This window comes from Micromys minutus (assembly GCF_963924665.1).
Source record: "Micromys minutus genome assembly, chromosome: 22".
Classification (NCBI taxonomy): domain Eukaryota; kingdom Metazoa; phylum Chordata; class Mammalia; order Rodentia; family Muridae; genus Micromys; species Micromys minutus.
In genome coordinates this window covers 43,970,434-43,990,537 of record NC_137957.1, presented here as the reverse complement: position 1 = coordinate 43,990,537, position 20,104 = coordinate 43,970,434, and the positions used below count along the sequence as shown (strand labels likewise).

At 38.5% G+C, this 20,104-nt stretch overlaps 1 protein-coding gene across 1 annotated transcript in view; it reads left to right on the top strand.

Annotated features, from left to right (window-relative positions):
- The window catches only part of LOC308434941 (uncharacterized protein C12orf42), a gene marked incomplete at both ends in the record, with an annotated part of 139,787 nt that extends 120,159 nt beyond the window's left edge, over positions 1-19,628 (top strand). The window contains 2 exons of the mRNA XM_080935386.1: positions 15,423-15,779; positions 19,189-19,628. Coding sequence (XP_080791512.1) covers positions 15,423-15,779; positions 19,189-19,628 — 797 coding nt within the window. The remainder of the gene's footprint in view (positions 1-15,422; positions 15,780-19,188) is intronic.
- Between the last annotated feature and the right edge of the window lie 476 nt (positions 19,629-20,104).

The following is a 20,104-nucleotide window of genomic DNA, read 5'->3' as shown; positions in this document are numbered from 1 at the left end:
AAACATCTTTCAGGTCAAGGGTGAGGGTAACAGGCCTGCAATTCTGGCACTTGGGAGGTTGAGGCAGGAGGATGGAAAATTTGAGGTTATCTATAGTGTCCTGCCTAAATATAAACTAGTAAAAGAAAGCAAGAAAAGAAGAAACATATTTTAAGTAAAAAAAAAAAAAAAACTGCTCAGCTCAGACTGGGATCCTATTTTAAATTTGCAAGTTGCCATTTATACCTAAGTGTTTCTAGAGCATCCACGGTGATAAAATAAGCATTCTGCTTCTCTCCCCTTGGGCACGGAGTTACTGTGAAAGACAAGATTTATCAACAAGCACTTTTAAACACAGAGTTATAAAAACCAAGTCCAGCAAACAGTGTGTGCACACAGCAGAAGGATCCAACCAGAAAAAGAACCCAGAGAGGAGTAAGATGGTTACAGGGGAGAGAACTGGGGAGAACATTCCAGAAGAAAGGGGATACCTCCCCCATGGAGGGAAGGGTCTCTCCTGCCTCTCCTCTTACCTCCTGCCCCCTCTCATGATTGTCCAGCTGGAGGGAGAGCAGAGATGTCCGTTCCTATTCATTGACCTTTCTGGTCCTTGGATAGTTTACCCCAGATCTTTTAACAGGCAGTACAGTTTTAATCTTAAACAATACTATTCACTAACCATCTCCTCATGTTTCTCTTCTGTAGTATTAAATGGTCAGGGTACCACTGAGCGCCAGTCAGTTGTGCCTTTTGGGTTCGCTTTGTTTAGCGTTTAACAACAACAACAAAAAGACAGTGTTGTCAATGAGGTTAGGCCTCGAGTCTCTTCTCCCAATTGTACTCATTGTCAAAATCTTACTGATCAATTTTTCCTTGGGCCCATGGATGTTTATCAATAAAAATATTCAAGATGATGGCATGTGATTTCTCTTTTCTTAGTGCAGAAAAGTATGCCTGTTAGAAGCAGAGACCATTCAGCTTAATGATAACATGTTCTTAAATCGGCATTTTAATTAGGTTGCCTGCTTATTTAAATCCCCTGTGTCCCCGAGGTATATGCCTCAAATACTATCTCTCACCAATAATGTCTGCTGCTGCTTCAAAGGGGCAAAGCGATACATAAAGAGGTGGCCATCACTCAAGGTCATTTGCCTCGTTAGTGTCAGCTGTCAGCCCACTACATTTATTTAGACAACAGTAGGTTCGGACAGAACATATAAAGTTCTCTTTCTCAGCCGTGAAATATGATGGATGTGCCATACTGATGACCCTTACACAAGGCCACATGTTAATATTCAGGACCTCCCTTTTGTTGGACCCAAACAATGGCTGTCATTAAGAAAGCTTGGCTTGCCAATATGCCCTCTGTTAAGATGCTGGACCACTCCCGATTGGTCACCAGGAAGTGTCATGTGCCTTTGATGGAAATGACATGGAAGATGTATGGTCAAAGTGCTGTGCTCAGCACCACTGCTGTGCAGAGGAGAAAACCACCATGACCCAAATAGCCCCGCACTCAAACAATGTCGCACCAACCAAAGACAACATATTGGGAAGAAAAATGCTTGTAAACTGCATGTGTTGGAAGATGTATTGGCCAGACGGCCATAGGGCAATCTTTGAACTATTGAAATCTTTAGAAATATTGTTTGGTTCTGAAACAATGCTTACAAACCTAATTAATCAAGCATAGATGGTTTATATTCAGGCCTTCTACGGTGTGTTGCTTTAATGCAAGAATAGGATCAGTTGAGTTCTTTTTTGCCATTTCACGGAGGCATGCAAGAACTCAGCATGCGGGTTCATGTTCATACAAGCTGAAGATATAAATTTCAAAATAATATCTACCCAGGTCTCTGGTGATGCCATCAACAAAGTCTGAGGTTGGAGGTAGCCTGACTTCCTTTTATTTTCCAATTGATTCTGGCTCCTTGTGATGGTTTTCTTCTCATCTTTCCCCTCACTTTTATTCATCAGAATCATTTATTCATGAAACCAACTAAGAACCATCTCAGATAAACTCCCTAGCTTCAGTGGAAAATACTTCATGCTTTTCTTATAGGGCAAATTCCATGAAGAGGTTTTTTTTTTTTTTTTTTTTTTTTTTTTTTTTTTTTTTTCTGGACCATTTAATGCTATGATTTTAAATGTTTATATATTTCTCTGTTTTCTAGTAGTTTGTTTTGTGTTTTAAAAGACTGATTGCAACATTACATGTGTCCAAGTGTGCAAAATGAGAGCCGACAGAACCATTTCAGAGAAAGCTGAGCATTGTTTGAAGAGGTAACAGGCAGGAAGCCCCCGACCTTTTGTATATTAAGCCAGTTGTGGCCGAAGTTAAGTCAAACAATTAAAATGGAGGAAATATTCAAGAGCATCTTTGCATGTGAAATAGTGCCTGACCAGACTAGAATTGTATGGGTTCAATTCCTGAAGTGATGTCAGTTCCCATTTATTCATTTTGAGGTAGAATATCAACACTTTTATCCCCCACTTTGGTGCTGGGCTTTGTTACTATGCTCCAGCTAGCTTTCCACAGAACAGGAGAGAAAGGATAGATCAGAAGTCAGTCTATAATTATACAGGTGTAGACCATGTGAGGCCAGATTTAGTAGGAGGAGAGATGACTGTGTTCATTCTTCATTAGGAAAATATGAAGTTAAAAACCACCGTGCAAATACCATCTAATACTCACCAAAATGGCAATAAATAAATAAATGTTGACTTTAGCTTCCTCAAGTGTTGGCAGAATGTGGAACAGTGGGCAGCTGAGTAGACTTCTGGTGTTAGTGAAAGATGATAAACCATTTTGGATGAAGTAGCTACTCTGTAAGAAGGTCAGAGGTAAGCACACCTATTTGCAGCTTGGCTGTTTCACTTTGGGAGATGTAGAGAACTCACACAAGCATTTCCACAGTAGTCTTGCTTATAATATTGTTAGAACAATCAAAGTAAAACTAGACTCTATTTCTATGCTCATAAATGCTCATGAGAGAATGAATGAACAAATTGTGGATTTTCATGTAATGGAATAGGGTGAGTCTGGCATTATTTGTTATTTTTGTAAGTTGTGATATATGAAATCACCTTTCTTGATATGTGGTGTGTGTATGTGCATGTGTGTATGTGCATGTGTGTGTGTGTGTTCATGTTGGTAAACTCACCAAAGAGGGGACACGAGGAGGCTAGAGGCTGATGTTGATGTTGGGGTATTTTCCTTGATTATGTCTCCACTATATGTTTTGAGGCACTGAACCTCTACAGTTCACTGTTTCTGCTGGTCATTGAGCCCCAGGAATCATCTCTCTCCCCTCAGTACTTGACTTGTGGGCACACCAAGCTTGGTGTTTTACATGGGTACTAGGGACATGAACTCAGGTCCTTATGCTTGCAGTGTCTTAGTTAGGGTTTTATTGTTGTGAACAGACTCTACAACCAAGGCAACTTTTATAAAGGATGACATTTAATTGGGGCAGGCTTACAGGTTCAGAGGTTCCATCCATTATCATCAAGGTGGGAGCAGGGCAGCATCCAGGCAGGCATCACCCAGGAGGAGCTGAGAGTTCTGTATCTTGATTGGAAGCGGGACAGGAGAAGACTGGCAAAGCCTACCCCCACAGTGACACTTCCAATAAATCCAAACCTATTCCAACAAACCTCCTAAGAGTGCCACTCCCTGTGAGCCAAGCATTCAAACATATCAGTTTATGGGAGCCAAACTTATTCAAACCAATGCACATAGCAAACACTTTACGTGGTAAATCATTTCCCCAGCCTATACTTTTGGCTACTTTTGACATGTAAAACGATGGCACAATGTCTCAACATATAAACATATGTTTGTAATTATTTTTTTTAGAGAATAGATTTTTTTTTAAAAAAAAAAAAAACCTCATTTGGAAGCTCACAGACTTTGTGGGGGTGGGTAGGGAATATTTAGGTGATCTTATTAATTCTTGGACAGATGGGGGAACAACCATGGAAAGACTTGAGTCTTACTTGGGAAAAAAAATGAACGCTGCAATCAAATGCTCAGGCTGTTGAGCCTATGTGCTTTTTGTTGATGTTTTGGTTTTAAAACAAGGTCTCACCAGGTATCCCTTGGATGGTCTGAACTTTCTCTGTAGACCATGCTGACTTCAAACTCACGGAGACTTGCCTGCCTTCTGTGGACTGGAATTAAAGACATGTTGCCATAATTGTCCAGCCTAGGATGTTGCTCTGTAAATTGCATTTTGTGGTGAAACACATTTATAAGTTTAAAAGTGAAAGAGTTTATATGGATCTGTAATGGGCTGAGAATTTTTTGTGGCTTAACAAGTCTCCTGGCATTGTGGGACGAGGTAGTTTCCAAAGAGTGTGACCTGGGGTGAAGGGCCTGATGTTTCCTTTGGGTGTGGAGAGGCTGACTTCATGACTCTACAGAAGATCCTTGTGGTCCAATGATATTAAAAGAAGGTACAACTTTCCTCTTCAAAGGCAGACATTGTCACCTTTGTATACAGCAGTGTGCCTCTGAGTCATGACAAACAGCTGCCTTGTTTGTGGCTACTTTGTTCCCTCATATTCATGGCCAACATCAGGAATTGCCCCGTGAACCTCAACATGGTCCTTCATGTAAAAATTGGCATCACAAAATGTTTTGATGACAACCCTTGCTTGTCTTCCTTGCTTGAGATCAGGCACCATGGTTACTAGAGGTGGTATGGTGGTTGCAATGAACTGAGGGATGTGGAACTGTCCCTAAGAAATGAAATGGTCATATCAGGCATCACCCAGGAAGAGGAAGTGGAGTCTGATGAGTTGAACATGGAGGGTGGTAACCTTCAAACTAACAAGTGCCCATCAGAGAGATGATTCTTTTCACAATTAGTTTCCAAGTGCCAAGTAAATGCCAGGTGTATGATGCGGGGTTGGAACATGCCTTCACCAAACTTTCATTCTTGTGAGGAGATTAAACTTAGGAGCAACCACGTAGATTATGAGTTATACTAATTCAACAAAGGTAAGTCAGAGAAAGGAGTCAGTTAGGGCTATGTTTTGTTTCAGAAGAAACTGTCAGATTAACAGAAAGAAAAAGAGATGATTGTATTCTTCTTTTCTCCAACTTCTGCCTCTCTCCATGAGATTTGAGTTTGTGATCTATACCCTTTCTTCTTCCCTCTAAATAATTCCCTTCAACATTTGTAGCAGGACAGTGCTGTTGCAGAAGAATCACAAATGCTTTGTGACCACTGCTGTTCTCAGAAATTATGAATTTATGCTTTAATGTTAAAGGATATATTTTTCCTGGATATGAAAATATGCATTTATTTTTGTCTCTCAACACTTTGAATATTTTATTTTGCCTTCTTAATTATGTGACTTCTGATTTCTGCTGCTAATTTAATGTGATTTTAATTAACAAATGTGAATACTATGTATATTATATGTAAATGATGCTTTGAAATAGGTATAATTGTGGACCAGTTCAATCATACTAATTACCTTATATATTATTTTCTATTTTCATGATGTGGACACAAATTTATTCTTGTAGAGACTTTGAAACAGATTCTTATTCTCGTTACAGCACATCATATCTCTCTCTCTATAATTCTTTTTCTGTCTCTCCTTTAAGACAGCGTTTTCTCTTCCTTGGCTTCTTTCAAAATTTTCTCTTTAGTCCCTGAAACTGGCTCAGTGTGTGAAGTGCCCACTGTGCAAGCATGCAGACCTGAGTTTGATACTCAGTATCCACGAGTGGGAAGGCAGGGGCAGTTATATCAGATCCTGGAGACTCTCTGGCCAGCCAGTTTATCTAATTCCCTAAATTTTTCAAGATAGTGAGAGACCTTGTCAAAAACAAACAACCAAACAACCACCCCCCCACCTCAAAAAACCAAGGAAGACGTCATCTTAGGAATGACACCTGATGTTGATATCTGTTCTATACATGCAAACACATGCACATATGCACATACACATGCATGACCTGGCATGCGTGAATGTGCACAGGCACATCGATATTTATTTACACATGTTTTAACTCTTTCTGTCTGACTTTTTGCAGTTTGAGAATGATGACCTTAGGTTTGTAATTTCAGGCTACGCTTTGTGCTAATCTTGCTTGGCATTCTTTTAGATGTGCTGTCTGTTGTCTGCCATTTCTATCACATGCTGTGCAGCCTCAAGACCCCTCCCTGGCCCCTCAGGACTATTTTATCTTTGCATTTGGGGCTGCTTTTAATGGTCAGGGTAGCATCTTCACTTCAGAGTGAGCAAACCCCTCTCAGACTCCTGGTCTTTTGAGATGAAATGCCTCTCAGGAATCTTTTCCTCAACTCTTTGGCTCTTCCTTGATACTACTCTCTACTTATAGTTAGTGGTGCTGTTTTTCTTACCCATCATATACAGTAATTATAATCTTCATGGGTGTAAGGACCCCATTTATATTATTTTCTCACACCAAGTATGAGGTCAGGCACATATTAGTTTTTAACAAACATTTTTGAATGAAGAAGTGCATACGATGTGTTTCTGGATTGTTTGAATATGTACTTTTGTCAGGAGGAGAACGAACTGTGTGTGTGTGTGTGTGTGTGTGTGTGTGTGGTGTGATGCATGTGATCATTTGAATGTATATGGTATGTTTGAGTATGCTGTGTACATGTTCATTTGTGTACACATGAGTATGCATGAATTTGGAGGTCAGAGCTTGACATTATGTGTCTCTCTCCATATTCTTTACTTTTTTGAGGCAAGATTTTTTTACAACTCTGGGTATTGATAGGCTGGTGGGCCAGCCAGCTTCAGGGATCCTCTGGTCTCTGTCTCTTCGGTGCTATGATTACAGGTGACAGCTTCTATACCTGTATTCTGGAAACTGGAACTCTGGCCCTCATACTTATGTGGCAACAACTTAACAGACTGAGTCCTCTCTGGAGCCTCTAAGAAATGGCATTAAAAAACAAAAAAAAAAACAGTAGGAACAGTTAAGATATATACTTCTTATTGCCTCGTTTTGCTCTTAGCCTTATTTCATTACATAATTGATGTATACCCAAGGTAGGTGACATCATAATTTCCAGGTTATAGATTGGAGAACCAAGGAAGGGAGAGCTTAATTAAGACTTAGAAAGACCCAAGGCATAGATTTGACTCATTCTAGGCTCAGGACTTGTGTGTGCCTGACATCTAGCCTCCATCACATCTCAGGACACATCTGACACTTCTCTTGTACTCTAAGCTTACACATGGCTTTTACTCCATGGCTGAGAGAAAAGATGAGTGGGAGGTGATAAACTTCACTATGCTGTAAGAATACCTTTAAAAAGGTGACGGCGGGGGTTGTTTTATTGCCTTATTAGTGTGTTTATGATCAATGTTTGATATGAGGGAAACAAAAGCAGATATGTTTGTCCTCTATTCACACCTAAATGATACACAGATAATGAGCTTAAAGGAATTAATTGCCTCTGTGTCTTAGGTAAGTGCTTCTGGCAGTCTTTCCTAACATAAGCATGACTGTTGAGTGAAGAGATCGACTGGGGGAAACAGGAGTGCAGGGAAACTAAGGGATGGCTGGTTAAAGGGATGAAGGCATAGTTTCTGGATCTAAAAAGGCCCAAAGAAATGGAAGTTAACATGCTTGTCTTATTTAATTAAAAGTAAATATACTAGCTTGCTCTACATAGTGAGTTCTCTGCCATCTTAGCCCATTCCCACCCAACCTCTCCGAAAGACTATACCAGCATCTACCATGACTTTGCAACTCAAAGAGAATAAGAAGTTGCTTTGGTAAAATGCTTTCAGTTTTCAGTCTTATTTGGTTGTGCCTTTAAATCTCCTGTCTGATGGAATATTGGTTAAAATAATTACTTATTTATTATATATAAGTACACTGTAGCTGTCTTCAGACACACCAGAAGAGGGCATCAGATCTTATTACAGATGGTTGTGAGCCACCATGTGTACTCAGGACCTGTGGAAGAGCAGTCAGTGCTTTTAACCACTGAGCAATCTCTTCATCCCTAAGCCTTGCATTCTTAAATATGTTGTTTAGGCCCAATGCCTATATGAAAGTAATAATACTAATCTTAATTTTAAAATTATAAGAAATTATACCAATGAAAACCTTGAATTTGTATCAAAAAATTCTATACCAATTTAAAGATTATAACTTAACCATAGTAACAAATATAAGAATTTCTAACAAATAAGATTATGGCTGTACAATTTTATCTAATTCTTTTGTGTAAAATTATGACTATTTCTAAATTCCTCAGAAAAACAACCTTAGAATAACCACCTTCAGCCCCCAAAGTTCAATGCAATGACTCTTCAATGGCTTCTTCAAGCTGTACATGGGCATTGAGATATATTGAGGCATGGGTAGGAAAAATAAGGAAGCTGACCAGGCCATAAGAAGGCAACACTGAGGATTGTTGTAGTCTCTGATATCTGTCAAAAGACCCTGATCAGGAGTCTAAGTAGGCCAGTTCAGCATTCTGACTATGAGCTTCACCAAAGTTGTATATTCCATAATATATAAATCTCAAAACAAAAACTTTAGCATCATCAAGATATCTATAGTTAGGATAAAATTGTGTTCATTTTGTTTTAATCTCTTGAATCTAGTTCTTAAGAAGGTCTCCCTCTATCAAGTCTTATCTGTATGACTCTGGAAGGTGTCTAGAACTTAATCATCTTTTTTAAAAATGCAAAGAGTAAACCTTTTCCCAAATTAGAATAACATTTAGTTGGCAACCAGAAAAGTTTGCATCTTGTATTCTACCCCAGAGAATTAATATTATAAAACTCAAAATCACACCCATTTTGAAAATTAAAACAATATAAAACAAATGAAATAAGTGAAACAAATGAAACAATAATGTATGATTCTATTTTAGGCTTCACTAGTGTGTTGTGTCAGGAGATCAACCCAGAATTCTCATGGAGCCCATGTTGGAAAGAGAATGAGCCACCTGTAGACCAAAATGTACCATTTAACTGTCAAGCTGTCCACATGGAGCTTTAAACTTTCATTCACTAATAACTTTTATAATATGTGTCTGTATTCACTCTGCCTGATATACAGACTTCTATTTTTTTCCCTGTACTAGTTGTAAATTCTGGGCAGAATTTTCCACATGACTTGGGCAAAATCTGCAATCTCTCCTAAAAATATAAAAACGGTTTAGTCATAATTTCATTCATACCTGTCAATAAGAATCAGGCAGCTTGTCAAACCAGGATTTTAACCCAAAATTCCTGTGGACCACATTAGACAGGATATGGGTACCCTGTAAGACTTAATAGAGTATCGATTTTTATACTATCTTTAAAGTAAATAAACCAAACCTAAATTAAATCATATTCTAAACAATGTCTGCTATGAAAGCATGTAGTTTCCATTCTCCAGCTCTCTGTGGCTCAGGATCCGTCAGTACTTTTCACAGCAGGGGACCTAGAGCCTGCCTCTGTGCTTTTTTTGTTTAAGAGTCCCATGCTTGAGACATCATGTAATTCAACATGGCACCCTAGTCCTCTCTTACGTAGAAAATAAAACTCTCTTAGGCTGAAAAATCTTAAATTTTGAGCAGATTTTTGCTCCATGTTGGATGCCATCTGTTGTAGTAAATATTATTAAAAAGAGAGCTGTTCCAGTGTGGCACACTGTATTCCTATATCATGAGCCTGAAAGCATGGTTTGAAGAGGGATCTCATATAAGGCATGGTTAAATTCACATCCTGGTTCTGCCAATTTTATTCACTGGCCACCATTTGAAAATAGTGATTTTTTTATTTTCCATGTTAAACAAAGTGCAAATAACACTTCTTATGTCTAGGGCTTGGCTAGTAGAGCATGGGCTAGCTTGTGGTCAATGTCCAGTATTTGTTATCTGCTGTCATTATATGTACTTTATTGAGTTTGAGGTATTACAGTCATATGTATCCTTGGGTACCACTGGTACAAATTATGAAGTAGTAAAACTACCTGGGTCCTGTTCTCAGCTCAGCTAGTCATATGGTTAAGATGGTTATTTTTTTTTCTCAACCTCAGTTTCTTAATAAAATTTTTAAGCCAGAGAGGTTTAGTGAGGCTCAAGTGGGATTATTGATATGAAAATGTACGAAATGTAACACTCGCGTTATGGAGTATAGATGTTAGATTCTAATATAGTGTTTAGATGCAGAAAGACTTGAAGAGAAAGATATTGCTGACTTTTTAGCTCATTTTTGTGATTATATTGCTGAATAAAGCACAGTAGCCTTTAGAAACTCATATAATTTACACAGATCAAGAACTATCTACACTAACAATAAGATTTAATTACAAAGGGGCCTCAAGCACAGATACTTGGTTTCCTTCCACTTGGTTTGCAAATGATACATAGACACGAACCATATTTTAAAGAAGCATTTTTATGTATTATTGCTTAATATATATTGTTTAACATGAAGTCAAGGCTGAGAAAGATTTAATTAGAGTCCAGGTATATAATCTACCAAAAAATGCTAAATTTCAAGCCACTGGCTCTGGAATCAAAGTTAAATTTTGTTCCTAGCTAGGAAGAAAAATTAAGATAAAATATTAAAAGCCATTGAAGATTGCAGAAGAATTTTGAGAAGTTGCTCTAAGACACAGCTAACCAGTAGCTTTATTAGGCCAGGTGGCATGACCATGGTATCACTGATGATACTTGAAAAAGATTCAAGGATCTGTGAAATTAAAAGAATCTAGTTTGTTAATCTCAAGTTCATTCTAGTGTAAATCCATTGATAGATTTTGTCTTAAAATAATTGCTTATATTGGCCTGTAAAAATGTTCATCATTAGAGAAGTATCTAATCTATGGCAGATGCTTAAAAATATTTGTTAAATAACTAAATTAAAAATGACAATGACCACTTATTTTAACGTAATACCTACTGCTTTTATTATTTGGTGTACATAGAATGCCTAATATGTTATAAAATACAAAGTTAATTTCTTTTTTTGAGAAGTAGTGGGATACTTGATGCAATGGTGTAAAAATTTAGATCTCCAAAATATTTGTAGAGTTGGAGGTTGCAGGTGGGTAGTCTCAAATAAAATTCAAATTATCTTTATCTCTAACTTCTTAGATGTGAATGGAAATTCAGTATATTTGAATTGCTTCAGACCTTCTATCCTATCTACAATATTTGAACAACAAAACAAGGATGGACTGATATTATTGGTTATAGTGGTATTAATTTTCCTTTTGGACAAAGAGACCTAAAGCTACAAGTTTGAAAGATATACGCATAATTCTTTTCCAACCTACTTTAATAAATGTTCAACCTCCTCTCTAGCCCTCCACCCACCAGAGGTATTGGAAGAGAAAGTTATTAGGACACAGGGGAAGTAGTACTGTTTAGAAATACTTCTTTGGTTGGGGTGTCCAATCTTTGTTGTCAGGATATAAGCAGTTTAGTCCAGTAGCAAACACCAAATACGAATCAGCAGCTGCAGTCCAGGCCTCTTGGCAATCACCACACATAAACCAGCAAGGGCACTTCAATCCTAAAGGAACGGCAAGGCTAGCCAACCAGTCCGAGGCCTCAGAAGTGGCAAGAAGCAGGAGAAATCTCAGAAGAAGCCTTTTGGTGAGTGTCTCTCTGTGGCATTGCTACAAGTGAAGCTCAGCAATGCAAAATAAAACAACCCAGTAGATGTCGTTAGTGAAGAACAGCAAGCTGACCAAAGCAAACCAGTGCTTGAGCTCCTACTGTTTGAGGGGGTCACTTATTATACTGCTTCCCAACATCATGCATCCTTTTACATGTCTGCTATAAGAAAACATCCATTCACTTGTGTCTGCTTCAGAAAAACATTCTTTCATGTGTCTACTTTAGCAAAACATCTTTTCACCTATGTGCCCCCCCCAAATCATCATTTGACATAACTGACTTTCCAAAGAAACCAGATGTTTCCACTTCAGAAAGATTCTAAATGTTTCTCTGCATTTTGTAAAGCTTAATTTTTGTCTACCATGTCAAACTGTGAAGCTTAAAATGAAATAACAAAACAATGAAAATGAAGATCAGACATTCAAGTTCATGTGATGGAGGTAGACCAGATATCTAGATCTAAGACTTTTTTTTTTTTTTTGTGAACTGAGATTATAATACATTTTCATAGATCTAAGATGAATATTTTAAGACCATTTTCTAAGGTAAAGACATTTTAGGAGGAAGTAAATGATTGTGCCACTTGTCAGTTTGACTATGTGACAAAGACTAACTGGTAGCTTGTGCTTTTTTTCAGAGAGTACTTGTACCATGTGTATTTCACACTACGGAATTAGAAGACTAAAAAAATTACCAACACTTAAAAATCAGAAGTTTTTACATTTTTAAAAATTCTTCTCTCAAAATTATTTTAACTCTCCAATTTTTTTCTTGGCAATAAAAGGATTGGAAGGTCTCTGATCTCTTCAAATGGGACAGATAGTCTAACAATAGCCCCACTTGAGTGGATTCCAGAGTATTTTCTATGATTATCTCTCAGTGTGCACCATTGTATTTTTGGCAGAATGTGACAGTTAGCATGGCCAGTATCCTCTTGGTCACTTGTGACTCAACATACAGAGTTTATGTCTGGTATTTTGGCCCAACTCCTCTACATGGTAGAACTCAAGTTGTCCAAGCCAGAGCTTTCCCTTCCACAGTTAATTGGGATTCTTCTCTTTTCTATCTCCAAAATCTAAACACTCTGGTTTGGGGTGGAAGAGTTTTGTTGGTAATTACTTTAGGATAATGTGAACACATCTGAGCTCTAACGTTTGTAACAGTTTTGTGGATATTGTGGCAAATTACCACAAATACTGGGAAGATTAAAACAAGAGACTTTATTTTCTTACTTTGGAGAGCAAGACTCAAAAATTGTTGTCTGCAGTTTCTGAGGGAGAACTTATTCAGTCCTTATTTAGCATTTGATATCAATTCTTAGCATTCCTTTATTAATTGTAACATCTCTTCATCTCTCCCATCCTTGGTGCTCTCATCTCCATCTCTGTCTCTATTGATCTTCTCATAAAGACACTCATCACATTGAACTGAAGATCACCCCAGGGGCCTCAACTTTATTTTCATCTATAAATCCCTAATTTCACATAAGGGCAGATTCACAGCTACTCAAGTTCAGGTCTTGAATAAATCTTCTAAAGGACACAATTGACTGCATAAATAATTAGACTAATTGGTCATACTATCACAGGTTCAATGGCTTTCTGCAAGGTTTTCTTCAGTTCTTACAACTACATGGCTTAGCACCCAATCCAAGGAGATTCTTAAACCCTGAAAATTTCTCTTTTTCTATACCACCTACCTATTGAAAATTTTATTATATGTCACTGTTATATGAAAAGATTTCATTAAATATATCTGCACTAGGAGTATTAAATTATTTTAACACTCTGAATTTTAATTTTGTCTAATTAAAGATTCATAGTTTCCAGCATTTGAACTGGTGATCTTCATTTTCTTCGAATTCTACTGTTTTCATTGTATGCTTCATATCTTTATATTTTAGTTATTTTTCATATAATATCAATTTTACTATGTAATAATGTTGATATTTAATATTTGCTTCCATACACCAATTATACTTCATTATGCACATGATGTAATCTAGTTATTCATAATAATATCAAAAGGTAGATGCAATTCTCTGTATTTTATAAATGAGAAACTGAGGCTGTGTAAAACTAGAGAGAAATTTCCGGGCTCCTGAGCTGTGAATTATAGAAAGCTATGATTCATGCCTAGCTCCAAGGTCTGGCACTTTCACTGACTTGTACTTCTACGACAAGAATAACAGGTCTTAAAAATAAGCCAACATTTATGTTTTTATTTACACAAAACACAGAATCAAAAGAAGCTTGAAATTGATACTTAGATACAAACAAACTTTGTCCATTCTCATATTTCTCCCAACACTTCTCAACCCTAAAAATATATCAATTGCTTTTTATCTATAATCCTAAAATCACACACACACACACACACACACACACACACATACACACCCACACACCCCCCCCCACACACTTGCACACATGCACAGAAATACACTCCACTTCACATATAGACACATACACACATGCATGCACACACACTCACATATTCACACATGAAGACATATACATAGACATAAACACACATGCGTACATGCACTGGCACACAAACATGCACACATACTACACACACATTTGAAAAAACACACAGACACACTCAAACACATACTCTCATACATACACTGGACACACAAACAATCTCACATATAGATACACAGACACACCACACACACATACACTCAGATACAGACACACACATTTACACATACCATACATGCATACACATACTACACATACACAGACATATACATACATGCACATTCACACACATCCACACAACCTTATACTATCCTTCTGGCTTCAAACTCCAGAGAATTACTGTTCTTTTTCCTGATTCTCCATCTGTAACTTGCCCACTACTTTTGGATAAGATGTCAGAGTTGCTTCCATCTCTTTAAGCCATCTTCTCCTTAGCTCCTCTGAGGCAGTATTGTTTGTGAAGAGGGAAGTTGACATTCTCTTATTTGTGTCCATGCCTATCTTTGACTGTTAGAGAATATTCACATTTAATCTCTCTTGGACTGAAATTTGCCAAGCAGCCTAGGATGACTGGTCACTAATTTCCAGAGACTCACTTATCTCTGATTCCATGACATTATAATTACCAATGTGCCATGTATGTATGTATGTATGTATGTATATATGTATGTATGTATGTATCTTTGGCTGCTAATCCCTATATTCATCTTTACAGGGCTTCATCTATGTCTTTGCCTCTATGAGGCACATGCTGTCTTGTGTCTCTGCTTTCTAATATTGATAAACAAATTGAACCCCATTCAGCCTGACTTCATCTTTAATTATATTTTTAAAAACTTTATTCCATACTGAGATCACATGTGCAAATATTGAAGGTACAAGATCTAGGTATTACAAATCAGAACTTTAATACAGCTTGTGTGTGTGTGTGTGTGTGTGTGTGTGTGTGTGTGTGTGTGTATGTGTGTGTGTGTGTGTGACTTATAGACTTAGAGTTAGTGTTCTGATTATAAGATGAAGATAATACTCTCAGCTAGCTATGGCTCTTGCAAGGATTAAGTGGCAACTATATTTAGAACTCACATAGTATCTGCTATATACCCCAGACTTAAAGTATTCACAGCTCTTTATGTTTCTTTTCACACTCTTCCCAGATTTTATTTGCTTCCCATATAGATACCCCAGTTTCTCTCATAATCATTTATGCTTGCTCAGATTTGAAAACACAAATCTCTCTATAGATATATCCACCCTCTCTTCCATTAATCTAGAAGATGGTTTTGAAGAGATTCTTTCAAACAAATGTATTTGCCTTTTACAGGATCTATAGGGACTCATAGTCCAAAGACAGGTAAAAGACTACTTTGTGTTCACCAGTACACAATCCCCAAGTCTCCTTCGAGCACTGTTTCTTTTGATGAAGAAATTGGTGGAGAAGCCTGTCTTTCCCTGTCACCATCCAGTGAAATGGAGGAAGATGATCTGCTCTTTATCAATAAAGCACCAAAGCAACCTAGACAACTATCCAAGAAGACCTGGATCAGCCCATTTCTGGAAATGCAAGCTGCCAATAAGCTTCTTAGACGATCACAGTCAGTGAACACCATTTCTCTGGAAGCTGCAGGTAGACATATACCACTTCAGAACCCTCCCTTGGGCAACTCCAGGGGAGATTCTGGTAGGTATCACATTGTGGTTTCTAACTTTCCTTGTTTCAGCTTGTCACTTTCTGGGTTTTAACTTCAATCTAAGCTGATTATCGAATCAGTGGTAAGCCATATTCCAGAAGTGTGCTAAGGGCTGTCTCAGTTCAACTTAGGCTATGGTTGACAAACATGACATTCGAGGTGATATGAGTTGGATACTGACTACAAGTTATTTATAATTAAGGTGTTATACTGGACAGTGGCAGTGACGTCATTCTAGCATACATATGTGTTAAGTTGCTAATATGTGCTACACTCTACTGAGAATTTAGGTCAATTTACAAAGCTGACACATAACATTTGGGCAGCTAGCCTCCCCACTTTATACATAAAGGATCTGGGAATTAATAGGATAGGGTAATTTATGTGAAATGTAGGTGTTTCAACTTCAGCTGCCATGGTAGAAGAAATGATTAAAAGTAAGGAAACAAAGGGCAGGGAGATAGTTCAGTGGCTAAGGTGTTTGAAAAACCCGAGTTTGGCTCTCTAGAACCCATGTCAGCTGGGCACACAGCACATGTCTATAATCCCAGAGCTTCAATCGTGAGGAGAGGCAGGGGAAACATGAGAACATTTGAAAGTTCATAGTCAAACCATCCCAGCATACACAGTGATGAAGGACAACCAAATGTCAAGAGGCTGTCTCGAACCAGGTGAAAGGTAAGGACTTAAAACTGAAGTTGCCTTCTGACCCCCACACTCATGCGTGCAAGAGTCTGTGCTCAAATACTCACATGCATGTTTAACCATGCACACACATGGTAGGCACACATGCACACAAGCATACACATGTACATGCGCACACAAAGGTTTTTTACAAACTAAATGACTAGATGTAAAACATGGGACATAAGAAAGGGGATTTTGAACTGAAGATCTTGGGTCAAGTCTCAGCTTTCTCTCCCGTCGATTGGATTGATGTTACACAGCTTTCTCGTGATAGATGGCATTTAAAGTTTGGGGGTTTGGTGGGGTAAGGTGGGAGGAGAGGAATTCCATGCCAGATGCTAAGACAGGTTCTGTAAGATGGTCTGTGATACTGAGTCTGAGATTTTTTTTATTGGGATGCTGGACCCAATGCTGGGATGCAGATTATTTGAGTTGGTTAATTCTTTTAAAAAAAATGTGTGTGTGTGTGTGTGTGTGTGTGTGTGTGCTTATGTGTGTACAGGTACCCATGTGTCTGTGTATGTGTGAGCATTTGTGCACATGTGTGTGTATGTGCATGTGCTCATGTATATGTGTGTGAAGGTCAGAAGACAGCCTCATATTTCATGCTTAGGAATCTGCCTCCTTTTGAGACAGGATTCACTGGCCTGGTTCTCGCTCATTAGGTTAGACTCATTAGATTAGAGGATCTCCAACTTTCCAACTCTGAGACTGAAAATACCTGTTCCCACACCGGGTGTTTTTTACATGGGCTCTGGGGAATCTAATGCTTGCGAGGAAAACCTATTGTCAACTGAGCCATCTCTCCAACCTGGTTAACTTCTTTTGAATCTTGCTTTGTGTAAGGCAATGTACCAGTGTAAACATACACCTTCAGTTTTAACCTATACGATCCCTCTACTGAATGTTAGTCTCATAATTCAGAAACAGAATTGGAAGTCTGTCTGGGTTCTGTTGTAGGGTTGACATCATGATTCAAACTTCTCACTGGGATCCCAGGTCAGAACGTCTTGTGCTAAGACGTTAACAGGACAACCACAGTTCTTCAACCTCAAGCACTTTTTATATTCACAGCACTTAATTAACCCTTTGTCATGGTCTTTCCTCAAAATATTTAATTACTTTAATTTTCCATGGTCAAGTCTTTAGTACTTTCTATGACCAAGTCTTTAGATTAAGAGAAACACTTGGTTTTTCTTAATCTCCTTTCTTGCTTTATTTTTCTCTTTGTATTTATCAATAAATTAGTAATCTAAACTTACTTATTCATGAGTTGGCATTCTTCACCTTCCCTCCCACAAACAGAATAAAGCTGTCTATGCGAAGAACTATTGCTCGCTCTATTCCTTTGTGTATCCCTGGTGTCTTGAATGTTGTCAGACGTCTTGCCAGGTTCTCATATGTTAGCCAATCAATAAATGAATGAACATGTTTAATTTCATCAGCAATCAAGTGGCACAGAGTGTAAAAGCTCCATGTTTCCAGAGAGAACCTAGAAGCATAGGCTGAGCTCTTGTTACAAGACTGTTGCTTGCCAAATGCATCCTCATGATTACTGGGGTGTTCTGAGGGAATGTCTGGGCTTCCAGACGAAGAGATGGGACAGTATATTCTGCCTATGTCATGTCCGATTATGTCACGCTCCAGAACTTCAGTAGACCTTTTTTTATGCAGTAAATATGATAAATAATTAAATGTTCATCTGTGAGGACTGGAAGTATACATTAATAGGTGTTACTAGGTTTTTGCACATCACTAGACATTTGGAAATGACATTCCATTTTTATTATAAGGAATAATTCTCACGTTGGGTCAGTAAGATTCATTAAACTCTTCTTGTGGTATTTGTCTATTTGTCGGGGTTATTAAGTACACAGTGGAAAACACCCAGTGCCTCCTAGAAACAAAGCAATGTGGTGGAAATCAAATTTAATTCCTTAGAGATGCAATGGCTGTTCAGCATCCTGTGTTAGAAAGATACTATTATGCATTCCAGTTTATACATTTTTGGGAATAATTCTGTGGGTCATCCAAATATTCTAGCGATTTTCTTGTTACCGAAAATCCTATAGAGACTCGTGGAGAGTGATTTAAAGCATGTGCATTATCTTAATTTATTGCTAAAGAATAGACCTCTAATGTGTGTGGTCAATGTGTAGAGTTTCTCAAATTAAAAAAAAATGTAATACTATACGCACAAAATGCAGATAGAATATATAACAATGTAAATATGATTGAGCAAAGAAGAAAATGAAACCTGACATTAATGTCAATTAGTGTTGTTGGATAGACGCAGTTTCAGGGTAATCTGTTTTGGTTTCATTTTTCATCTGGTTTTACAATTTCTAATAAAATCGAGCTAGTAACTAACAGTTGGATTTGCTTTCCGACCGATAGCTGTCAGTCTGAACGGGCCACTGATGATTTCTAGCATCCCTACCACGATTCAGTGACTTTTCTCTTTACAAACTTCTGAAAATTAGAAGATGGTGTCCCACTTCCGTCGTTCTCCGAAGATCTGGACAGGTTCCTTTGAAACACTGTTCTTCCGCTCCGGGTCCCGTTTCAGGTGCCAGCAAAGGAAAATTCCGCATTTGGATTATGTCACAGGGTAGCCAGGGATTTTCTTTTCTCCCTCTCCATCCCAGAGGCTGCCCTGTGCTCCTTGTCCAAAGGCCAGAGTTCCACTGTCGCTCTGCTTGTTTCTTCCAGGTCCTGTGATGAGACCTTTCACCGCCATTGGCCTCTGCAGAAATGTCAGTCAAAACTCTTCCCAGCCGATCAGCTGTAAGACTTCCGAAACTGTGCAGAAGGACAAAGTGGCATCCCCGGCATCCCCAACACAAACAGATTCCCTAACCGTGTGCGGAAGTGCATTAGGAAGATGCACGGTTGCCATAACACCGGAGACGCACCTCAAGCATCCTCATCTCCCCACTGAACGGAGGCCAAAGGCAGCTATCTCTTTCCCTGCCCGCGTGGTCAAAGAGCCCCTGCCTCTGCTCGTGGGCACTTCTACCCATTTATTTTCCAAGAAGTTAATGAAGGCTTACTCCTCAGTGGCCCCGCTGAAGGCTTACTCCTCAGTGGTCCCGTGCCTACCCCGGGATTTCCATAAGGCTTGTTCACAAACTCGTTCGAAGCCGTGGTAAATACTCACACATACTGCTGAGAAGGAATTGTTCTGTGAGCTCTGCCCATCTTCCAATCAATGCCTGCCAGAACAACAGAAAGGGCCTCAGATGTATTGGTTTCCACAGAACCATTGTTACGCTTTGTGAAGCATTTTTGAACCCAATAAATAACGTCAAAAGTCTCTATCGCCGCCATAAAAAAGGTGTTCTTTTCGAAGCATTTGTAATAGTAGTTTTGTTCTGCAGTGTCTCCCACTGTTACAAAGAATTTGTGCTGCACAATGCACCACGTGCCACTTTGCAGTGTGGCCTGCTGGGATCGGAAGGTGGAGCTTTTGTTTTGCTATTATAGGTAGAAGGTTACACTTGCAAGCCTAGGCTCAGGGCTAAGGGCCTTCAGGATATCTAAATAGACGCTTGGAAAACATAGCTGAATGCCTGTAATTTAATAGTTAACACGAAATTTGATTGCTCCTGATGTTGCTACGGAAATT